This window comes from Ranitomeya variabilis, chromosome 5 (assembly GCF_051348905.1).
Source record: "Ranitomeya variabilis isolate aRanVar5 chromosome 5, aRanVar5.hap1, whole genome shotgun sequence".
In the NCBI taxonomy this organism is placed as follows: Eukaryota; Metazoa; Chordata; class Amphibia; order Anura; family Dendrobatidae; genus Ranitomeya; species Ranitomeya variabilis.
This window is the reverse complement of record NC_135236.1, coordinates 32,703,232-32,714,224: the sequence shown is the minus strand read 5'-3', so window position 1 is coordinate 32,714,224 and position 10,993 is coordinate 32,703,232. Positions and strand designations below refer to the sequence as shown.

Sequence of the window (10,993 nt, the reverse complement as noted above, 5' to 3'; positions counted from 1 at the left end):
AGGAGTTCCCAGAGATGCTTAGCACTTGTTGGCCCCTTTGCCTTCACTCTGCGGTCCAGCTCATCCCAAGCCATCTCAAATGGGTTCAGGTCTGGTGACTCTTCTGCTTGTTGCCTGCCTTTAGCAGTGGTTTCCTAGCAGATATTTTACCATGAAGGCCTGCTGCACAAAGTCTCCTCTTAACAGTTGCTGTAGAGATGTGTCTGCTGCTAGAACTCTGTGTGGCATTGACCTGGTCTCTAATCTGAGCAGCTGTTAACCTGCGATTTCTGAGGCTGGTGACTCGGATAAACTTATCCTCAGAAGCAGAGGTGACTCTTGGTCTTCCTTTCCTGGGGTGGTCCTCATGTGAGCCAGTTTCTTTGTAGCGCTTGATGGTTTTTGCCACTGCACTTGGGGACACTTTCAAAGTTTTCCCAATTTTTCGGGCTCACTGACCTTCATTTCTTAAAGTAATGATTGCCACTCGTTTTTCTTTACTTAGCTGCTTTTTTCTTGCCATAATACAAATTCTAACAGTCTATTCAGTAGGACTATCAGCTGTGTATCCACCAGACTTCTGCACAACACAACTGATGGTCCCAACCCCATTTATAAGGCAAGAAATCCCACTTATTAAACCTGACAGGGCACACCTGTGAAGTGAAAACCATTCCCGGTGACTACCTCTTGAAGCTCATCAAGAGAATGCCAAGAGTTTGCAAAGCAGTCATCAAAGCAAAAGGTGGCTATCTTGAAGAACCTAGAATATAAGACATAATTTCAGTTGTTTCGCACTTTTTTGTTAAGTATATAATTCTACATGTGTTAATTCATAGTTTTGATGCCTTCAGTGTGAATGTACAATTTTTATAGTCATGAAAATACAGAAAAATCTTTCAATGAGAAGGTGTGTCCAAACATTTGGTCTGTACTGTATGTTTTATTTCATTTAGATAATTGTATTATGAGATGATTGTAGACTTTATTAGTATAAGATGATGACAAGTCACTTGGGATATTTATTGTGTTGGCATCACCCTTTCTATTTCCAGCAGGTTACAATAATTGCCCTCTAATCACCCAGGATGAAGCAATGTTATAGGTATATAAACTCCTATTCCAACGTTTGCTGCTAGACGGATGTTGTGTGTGTGTTGTGTGTGTGGGATACTTTCACAAATATGACCGAGACTAAGCACTAAGGTGCCTGGGGCCGACTATGTTCTAGATACGTTTCAGCCTGAAATATCTTTGTTTGAGGGGAATTTTGTAGTAGTGGAATACATGGCTCTCTGCTAGTAGAAAAAAAGGATTATTGACTTTTTCGGCACTAAAAGGATATTTTGTGAGTAAAAGGACACAGAGAATCTCATTGTTTATCTGGATCTAGGTTTTCCAAAAGGGGGAAAAAGGCAAAAGGAAGGGAGGAGATATGAAGGAGGATAGAAAAGGAAGGGAAGGGAGGAGAATGTGAAGGGGGATAGGAAAGGGAAGAAAGAGAAACATAAGGGGGAATAACAAAAAGAGGTAAAGGGAAGGTAGGAAAAAAAAGGGGAATAGAAAATAAAGGAGAAAAGAAGGGGAATGTGAGGAGCGTAGGATCTATGACCACTTTACGTCAATGTGCCCAGTTTCCTAAGGTAGGTCTCTTACTATCTATGTGAGACTAAGGGAAGTCCTATACTTTACTTTTCCTTGTGACTTAACTGAAAAGTATGAGGACAACATTGCTCTGTTGGAAAATTTTCCACTATTTTACTAGACGATAGAATTAGTTGTGGCTCTTTGGGTGGCTTCCTCACCTAACTAACTTTCTAGTCCCATATCTCTATGTGAAACCCAATCATGACATACTATCTGACTGTTCATCTGCTAGATCTGATTGTAACCTTACGACATATGCAGTGTCTATATAAGATCACTTACCTGTTGTTTTGTGAGGTTTGGCTTTTATATACCTGCGCTGTGCAAGGGTGTGAAGGTGTGACGTCCACTGCAGGCTGCCATATATCTGGTGGCAATATCAGCTGGTATCTAAATCAGTTTGGGGACCTGGTCATAGGAGGCATGTTCCCCATTCATGTGAAAAGAATCTATTCAGAAACTCATTTTACAAGCAAACCAGAAGATCTTATATGTCAACAGTAAGTCTACAAAATCTATAAGGGTTATATTTCTTTTGATTGGACAGTAGAAGATATCAAGTCCAGTACTAGTGGCAACGACTCATCAGTATCAAATATCCAATACATGACTGTTGTAAGTAGATCTATAAACCTGGAGAGGGATTTAAAGTACCAACATGCCTCATTAATGAGTTCACCTTGAAAAGGAAAGGACCTAGTTACAGTACATTTCAGAGATGAGTACAACAACTGGATATTCAAAAAACCTTTATCTATCTACGTTTTTACTCCTTTAGATTTGACGTTCAATCCTACCAGATCATGCAGGCTCTTATATTTGCCTTGGAGGAGATCAATAAAAATCCAGATCTTCTTCCCAATATCACTCTGGGATTCCAGATTTATGAGACTTGTAGTGCTGTGAGAAGAGCAGCAGAAGGCACCTTGTGGATGTTATCTGGAAGGGAACCAAGTGTCCCAAATTATCGTTGTGGTGAAGGAGGAACACTGGCTGGGATTGTTGGTGATTCTGGGTCTACACGCTCAATCCTCATGGCTCAAATGTTGGGTCTACACAGATATCCGCAGGTAAGGTGAACATTGCCCTCCTTGTTTGAGGAGCAGTTTATGCCACGAAGTTGTTCTTCTTTCTCTAAATAATTCCTTGTCCATGTATCCCCCTTGTTCACCACATGTTGTGTCTATACAACTACAATATTTACATAAATGTAGTTTTATCTGACCCTGCTTGAATTGGTTGACTCATACAGCTATGGCTATGTGAGAGCTTTCATGTAACAAAAATCAAGATTTGTAAGGTAACATCTTTCCAGCGCTTCACTGTCTAGCTGGATCAGTTTGTTGATCAATTTTCACTGTTTACATGCTGTCACTATATTGAGCCAAACAGTACAAAAAATCCTGATGATCCTTAAAAAGGAGAAGGCTACATTGTATTTGTTAATAAAGTTTATTTTCTATCATTTGTCTACAGATAAGTTATTTTTCCACCAGTCCATTCCTCAGCAATAGGAACTTGTTCCCCTCGTTTTTCCGCACAGTTCCAAGTGATGCATTTCAATATCGAGGGCTAGCTGAAATAATCTTGTACTTTGGATGGACATGGGTCGGGTTATTGGCTACGGATAATGATTATGGTCAACCAGGAATTCAGATAGTAAAGCAAAAAATAGTCCAAGGTGGAGCTTGTGTGGCCTTCATTGAAAATATCATGACTGGACTACCCAACAGAGGTGCTCCACATATCGTTAATGTTATCAAAGACTCATCGGCCAAGGTGGTGCTAGTCTTGTCTTCATTTATTGATTTCATGCCTGTAGTGGAAGAGTTGGCCAAACAAAATGTAACTGGGAAAATCTGGATAGCCAGTGAATCATGGTCAACTTCTTTATTTCTTAATAAAGAAAAGTTCCACCCAGTTTTGATGGGTACCATAGGTTTTGCTATTCATGAAGGGCAGATGGCTGGGTTTGTAGAACATCTAAATCACTTACACCCTTTAAAGTCTCCTCATGATCACTTTTTAATTAAGCTTTGGGAGGAGACATTTTCTTGCAAGTGGACCGACCTCCATACTAGAGCTGATGGCATGCACAACCAAACCATCAATGAATGTATCGGGGATGAAAAATTAGAGCGTGTCATGGCTAATGTGGACTTTAGAATAACATATAACGTCTACACAGCAGTTTATGCCTTTGCATGGGCCATACATAACTTGCTGCAATGTGAACCAGGAAAAGGACCTTTCCTTAATGGTACTTGTGCCAACATCTCATCCTTACAACCTTGGCAGGTAAAGAAGTTGCACATTTATATTTGTGACTACTAAAGTCTTCTGGGCTCCAACATATAAGCATAGATGAGTAGTTTTTGCAAGGGCATACTGTAATTACAAGAGGTAAAGGGGTATCAGTAACACCCAGGCCACGTGCCTGAGAAGAACTATAGGGCTTTGCATAAATTAAGAGGATGCCAGTATTTATGGTAGGTAGGGGCCCATTACACCTTAGATAGCTGCCTGCTGAACAACTGTTTGGCTGATTGTTTATCCAGCAGCTATTTTTCTCAGCTCTCTCATACACGGGAGAGGTAACTCTGCCGAGTGCTCCTGTGTTCTCTAGGAAATGTCTCTGTAAGCAGCTCATCACGGAAACCAAAAGAATCAGCAGTCCTAAATCGGATATACCAACATTAGGCTAATATGTACAGCAGCTTTAAAACATTTTGTATTGGAGCCCAGTAGCTTCAAGTCATGACATAAGCTTCAGAGACTCCAGGAGAGATTTCTGACTCAGAGGGTTAGAGAATAGGTTGGTGGTTCCTCTCCTTCTGGAGAAACATTGCAGTAGTCAATATGTGAGTAAGCCCTTCTTCGTGGAACTTGAGTGAATAGAAGATTATCTCCGGCTTTAAAAATGCTACATTTGTGACGTCATAGATTATAAAATAAAAATTAATCTTTTGTATTTCTTCAGCTCCTTCATTATATTAAAACTGTAGATTTTGAGACTAAAGACAATGCTCACATATTTTTTGATGATAAAGGAGATCCTCCAGCCCTCTACGACATAGTAAACTGGCAACTAAGCTCCACTGGTTCCATGGAGCAGAAGATAGTGGGAAGCTATGATTTCAGTTCCCTGGAAGGGAATCAAATGAAAATGAACAATGCAGCCATTATATGGAGTACAGAGGTAGGGCATTGTGTTCTGCACAAGTTTAAAGGGAACCTGTCACCACTTTTCTGTGCTACCAGCTAAAAATATTTTATTCAGTGTCAGCTATGCATTTCCTAAATACTAATGTAACTCCCCATGTATCACCCATTAAAGCCTTTTATATTTCTTCCGCAATGTATGCTAATAGTGTCTGTCTGGTCCGATGGGCGTGGCTTCGGTTCACTCACTCCACCCCTCTCCTTGGCTGCTGCATGCAGTCCTTGATGTGGAAGATGCAGATCGCTGTGAGATATCGCGCCCGCACAGGCAAATGCTTTCTCGAGCGTGCGCACTTCTGCTTTTCGGCTTTGCCCACAGTTGGGCAAAGCATAGTGCGTATGCGCGAGAAACCATTTGACTGAGCTGGCGCGATATCTCACAGAGATATGCATCATCCGGGTGAAATGTCAAGCTCTGCCTTGGTAGTCTGTAATATATTGTTCTCTCGCTTTCAACATGTAATTTTCCATATGATAAATTCCTATGTTTAGAATCCTCAATCAAAATGCAGTCCGAGTTGTCCTTTGGGATATCGAAAGGCAACAATTCCAGGAAAGTCAACGTGCTGCTTCAACTGTGTCCAATGCCCAACAGGAGAGATTGCAAATGAGACAGGTACCAAAATAACAGTGTAAAGGTATTATGTATTTTATCATTTATACTTATAGTTTAGATTTTACAAACAATATTCTTCTCTAGATGCGGTGGAGTGCCAAAAATGCCCTTGGGATACTTGGCCCAATACCCAACAGGACATGTGCTTACGAAGAACCATTGAATTTCTTTCCTATGATGAAGCCATGGGTATCAACTTGGCAGCCCTGTCTATTGTTTCATCACTCATCCCTCTTGGAGCTCTAGGCATCTTTATTCGTTACAACACAACACCAGTAGTCCGAGCCAATAACTGGTCCCTTAGCTGTCTTCTCCTCGTTGCCTTATTTTTCTGCTTCCTTAGTTCATTAGCTTTCATTGGATATCCACATCCTGAGAAGTGCCTGTTGCGTCAGGTGGCATTTGGCTTGGCTTTTACTCTAACCATCTCTTGCGTCTTGGCAAAAACCATAACAGTTGTTATTGCTTTCAAGGCCACCAAGCCTGGGACTAGTTTACAACGATGGACTGGGGGAAAACTGTCCTTCTCTGTTATTGTCATTTGTATTCTCATCCAGATATCTGTCTGTGTGACTTGGCTTTCTTATGCTCCTCCATTTCCTGAGTATGACACCAAGACTCTTTCTATGGTTCTCATTCTTAACTGTAATGAGGGTTCCCCTTTTGCATTTTGGGTTATGTTGGGGTATTTGGGTCTTCTGGCCACTGTCAGCTTCATTGTGGCCTTCTTGGTTAGGAGACTTCCTGACAGTTTCAATGAGGCCAAGTACATTACATTTAGCATGTTGGCCTTTCTTTGTGTCTGGATATCCTTCATCCCAGCAACTCTCAGCTCCCGCGGGAAGTACACAGTGGCCATGGAGATCTTCGCCATCCTTTCTTCTAGTTGGGCCGTTGTGGTTTGTATATTCTTACCCAAATGTTTCATTATATTGTTTCGACCTCACTTGAATGTCAGGCAAAATCTAATGAGAAAAGAGTTTGGCCAAGGTAGGACATCCTAGTTTGATCTTTGACCTTGACCATATGTAGTCACTTCAATTCTACCAGGAAACCCTACTAGAGATTGGTTAAAAACAGTAAAAACATTATGTAAAATTAGGTCATTCACCTATAAATATATATCTGAAAGTGTTGTTATCTCATGTATTCTATATTGCAAGAACAAAGCCGTATTTGCAAATATGCTGCCCTGGGCACTTTAAATGGACACAACCCTACTCAATTTTCACATCAGTAGAGGTTGAATTAGCGTTGGAAACGATGTGGATATTGATGTGGTTAGTGATCTGGATCTTTCTACTGAAAGAGATAGCAGAGGAAATTACAGTGCCACTAGCCAGAATCTTTGAAAATTCCTGGTGAACATGAGAAGTCCCAGAAGATTGGAGAAGGACAAATGTTGTCCCTATCTTCTAAAAAGGAAAGAAGATGGAGCCAGGAAATTACAGGCCAGTGAGCCTTACTTCTATACCAGGAAAGATCTTTGAACAAAGTATTAAACAGCATGTATGTAAGTGTTTGTATAAGAATACAGTAATTAACCAGAACCAGCATGGGTTTGTAGCAAACAAGTCATGCCAGACTAATCTAATTTCCTTCTATGATGGAATCACTGACTGGGTTGATTAAGGAAATTGTATTTATTTCAGCGCATGACTACATCAGTACATGAGTATATCAGTGCATGACTACATCACCAGAATCACAGTCAGTGCATGACTACTTCACCAGAACCGCTATCAATACATGAATTCAGCACCAGAACTATGTTGTTAAGGGGTTAAACATTCAAAGAGAAGATTAACTTTTGGGAGATACAGTATATGTTTTAGGCCCATTAACCCCTTCCCGACATGTGACGGTATAGTACGTCACATGTCGGGACCCCCGCTTTGATGTGCGCTCCGGCGGTGAGCGCACATCAAAGTCGCGACATGTCAGCTGTTTCTTACAGCTGACATGTGCGCGCAATAGCGGCGGGTGAAATCGCGATCACCCGCCGCTATTAACTAGTTAAATGCCGCTGTCAAACACAGACAGCGGCATTTAACTACCGCATCCGGCCGTGCGGCCGGATATGAGCGCATCGCCGACCCCCGTCACATGATCGGGGGTCGGCGATGCATCAGGACAGTAACCATAGAGGTCCTTGAGACCTCTATGGTTACTGATTGCCGGTGGCTGTGAGCGCCCCCCTGTGGTCGGCGCTCACAGCACACCTGCAATTCTGCTGTGTAGCAGCGATCTTATGATCACTGCTGCATAGCAGAGCCGATCGTGCTGTGCCTGCTTCTAGCCTCCCATGGAGGCTATTGAAGCATGGCAAAAGTAAAAAAAAAAAGTTTTTAAAAATGTGAAAAAAAAAAAAAAAACATAAAAGTTTAAATCACCCCCCTTTCGCCCCAATCAAAATAAATCAATAAAAAAAGCGCCCAACCTACACATATTTGGTATCGCCGCGTTCAGAATCGCCCGATCTATCAATAAAAAAAAAGCATTAACCTGATCGCAAAACGGCGTAACGAGAAAAAAAATCGGAACGCCAGAATTACGTTTTTTTGGTCGCCACGGCATTGCATTAAAATGCAATAACGGGCGATCAAAAGAACGTGTCTGCACCAAAATGCTATCATTAAAAACGCCAGCTCGGCATGCAAAAAATAAGCCCTCACCTGACCCCAGATCACGAAAAATGGAGACGCTACGAGTATCGGAAAATGGCGCAATTTTGTTTTGTTTTGTTTTTTGCAAAGTTTGGAATTTTTTTTCACCACTTAGGTGAAAAATAACCTAGTCATGTTAGGTGTCTATGAACTCGTACTGACCTGGAGAATCATAATGGCAGGTCAGTTTTAGCATTTAGTGAACCTAGCAAAATAGGCAAGCAAAAAACAAGTGTGCGATTGCACTTTTTTTGCAATTTCACTGCACTTGGAATTTTTTTCCCGTTTTCTAGTACACGACATGCTAAAACCAATGATGTCGTTGAAAAGTACAACTCGTCCCGCAAAAAATAAGCCCTCACATGGCCATATTGACGGAAAAATAAAAAAGTTATGGCTCTGGGAAGGAGGGGAGCGAAAAACGAAAACGGAAAAACGGAAAAAGCTCCGGGGGTGAAGGGGTTAATTTTGAGCAGAGTGGTGGGTTCTGGGTCCCCCATAGATTTCTCAACAGACCTCTTAGAAGTGCACAGCTCAGGAGAAAGGACTATGACTTTACCCTGAGTGTGCTATGTATACTCTTCTGTCTCCTGATATGGGCATTTGAAACTTGTTTTTGGAGCGATTGGTGGGGTCTCAAGACTACATCCACCACTGAACTGATCAAAATTAAAGAACCTAAGAGATTAAAAAAAATCTCAAATGTTTATTTAAAGTGGGGAAAAAAAGTATTTAGTCAGCCACCAATTGTGCAAGTTCTCCCACTTAAAAGATGAGAGAGGCCTGCAATTGACATCATAGGGAGACCACAACTATGAGAGCCAAAGCGAGAAAACAAATCCAGAAAATCACCTTGTCTTATTTTGCAAGATTTATTTTGAAAATTATGGTGGAAAATAAGTATTTGGTCACCTAAAAACGTGCAAGATTTCTGTCTCTCACAGACCTGTAACTTTTTTTTTAAGAGACTTCTCTGTCCCCCACTCATTACCTGTAGTAATGGCACCTGTTTGAACTTGTTATCAGTATAAAAGACTCCTGTCCACAACCTCAAATAGTCACACTCCAAACTCCACTATGGTGAAGACCTAAGACCTGTCGAAGGACATCAGAAACAAAATTGTAGCCCTGCACCAGGCTGGGAAGACTGAATCTGCAATAGGCAAGCAGCTTGGTGTGATGAAATCAACTGTGGGAGCATTAACAAGAATATGGAAGACATACAAGGCCACTGATAATCTCCCTCAGTCTGGAGCTCCACGCAAGATCTCACCCCGTGGGGTCAATATGATCACAAGAATGGTGAGCAAAAATCCCAGAACCAAACGGGGGACCTATTGAATGACCTGCATAGAGCTGGGACCACCGTAACAAAGGCTACCATCAGTGACACACTACGCCGCCAGGGACTCAGATCCTTCAGTGACAGACGTGTCCCCCTGCTTAAGCCAGTATATGTCCAGGTCCGTCTGAAGTTTGCTAGAGAGCATTTGGATTATACAGAAGAGTATAGAGAGAATGTCACATGGTCTGATGAAACCAAGGTAGAACTGTTTGGTACATAGTTACATAGTTACATAGTTATTAAGGTTGAAGGAAGACTGTAAGTCCATCTAGTTCAACCCATAGCCTAACCTAACATGCCCTAACATGTTGATCCAGGGGAAGGCAAAAAAAACCCATGTGGCAAAGAGTAACTCCACCATGGGGAAAAAAATTCCTTCCCGACTCCACATATGGCAATCAGACTAGTTCCCTGGATCAACGCCTTATCAAGGAATCTAGTGTATATACCCTGTAACATTATACTTTTCCAGAAAGGTATCCAGTCCCCTCTTAAATTTAATTAATGAATCACTCATTACAACATCATACGGCAGAGAGTTCCATAGTCTCACTGCTCTTACAGTAAAGAATCCGCGTCTGTTATTATGCTTAAACCTTCTTTCCTCCAGACGTAGCGGATGCCCCCTTGTCCCTGTCACCGGTCTATGATTAAAAAGATAATCAGAAAGGTCTTTGTACTGTCCCCTCATATATTTATACATTAAAATAAGATCACCCCTTAGTCTTCGTTTTTCCAAACTAAATAGCCCCAAGTGTAATAACCTATCTTGGTATTGCAGACCCCCCAGTCCTCTAATAACTTTGGTCGCTCTTCTCTGCACCCGCTCCAGTTCAGCTATGTCTTTCTTATACACCGGAGACCAGAACTGTGCACAGTATTCTAAGTGTGGTCGAACTAGTGACTTGTATAGAGGTAAAATTATGTTCTCCTCATGAGCATCTATGCCTCTTTTAATACATCCCATTATTTTATTTGCCTTTGTAGCAGCTGCCTGACACTGGCCACTGAATATGAGTTTGTCATCCACCCATACACCCAGGTCTTTTTCATTGATGGTTTTGCCCAGAGTTTTAGAATTAAGCACATAGTTATACATCTTATTACTTCTACCCAAGTGCATGACCTTACATTTATCCCCATTAAAGCTCATTTGCCATTTATCAGCCCAAGCTTCTAGTTTACATAAATCATCCTGTAATATAAAATTGTCCTCCCCTGTATTGATTACCCTGCAGAGTTTAGTGTCCTCTGCAAATATTGAAATTCTACTCTGAATGCCCCCTACAAGGTCATTAATAAATATGTTAAAAAGAGGGCCCAATACTGACCCCTGTGGTACCCCACTGCTAACCGTGACCCAGTCCGAGTGTGCTCCATTAATAACCACCCTTTGTTTCCTATCCCTGAGCCAGCTCTCAACCCACTTACACATATTTTCCCCTATCCCCATTACTCTCATTTTATGTAACAACCTTTTGTGTGGCACCGTATCAAAAGCTTTGGAAAAGTCCATAT

General features: G+C 41.5%; 1 protein-coding gene across 1 annotated transcript; it reads left to right on the top strand.

Annotated features, from left to right (window-relative positions):
• The first annotated feature begins 4,517 nt into the window (after positions 1-4,517).
• LOC143774778 (vomeronasal type-2 receptor 26-like) lies at positions 4,518-6,704 on the top strand. The gene is made up of 4 exons (XM_077262544.1): positions 4,518-4,825; positions 5,341-5,464; positions 5,549-6,454; positions 6,628-6,704. The coding sequence occupies exons 1-4, from the start codon at positions 4,733-4,735 to the stop codon at positions 6,702-6,704; spliced, it is 1,200 nt and encodes a 399-aa protein (XP_077118659.1). The 5' UTR covers positions 4,518-4,732.
• Positions 6,705-10,993: the final 4,289 nt, after the last annotated feature.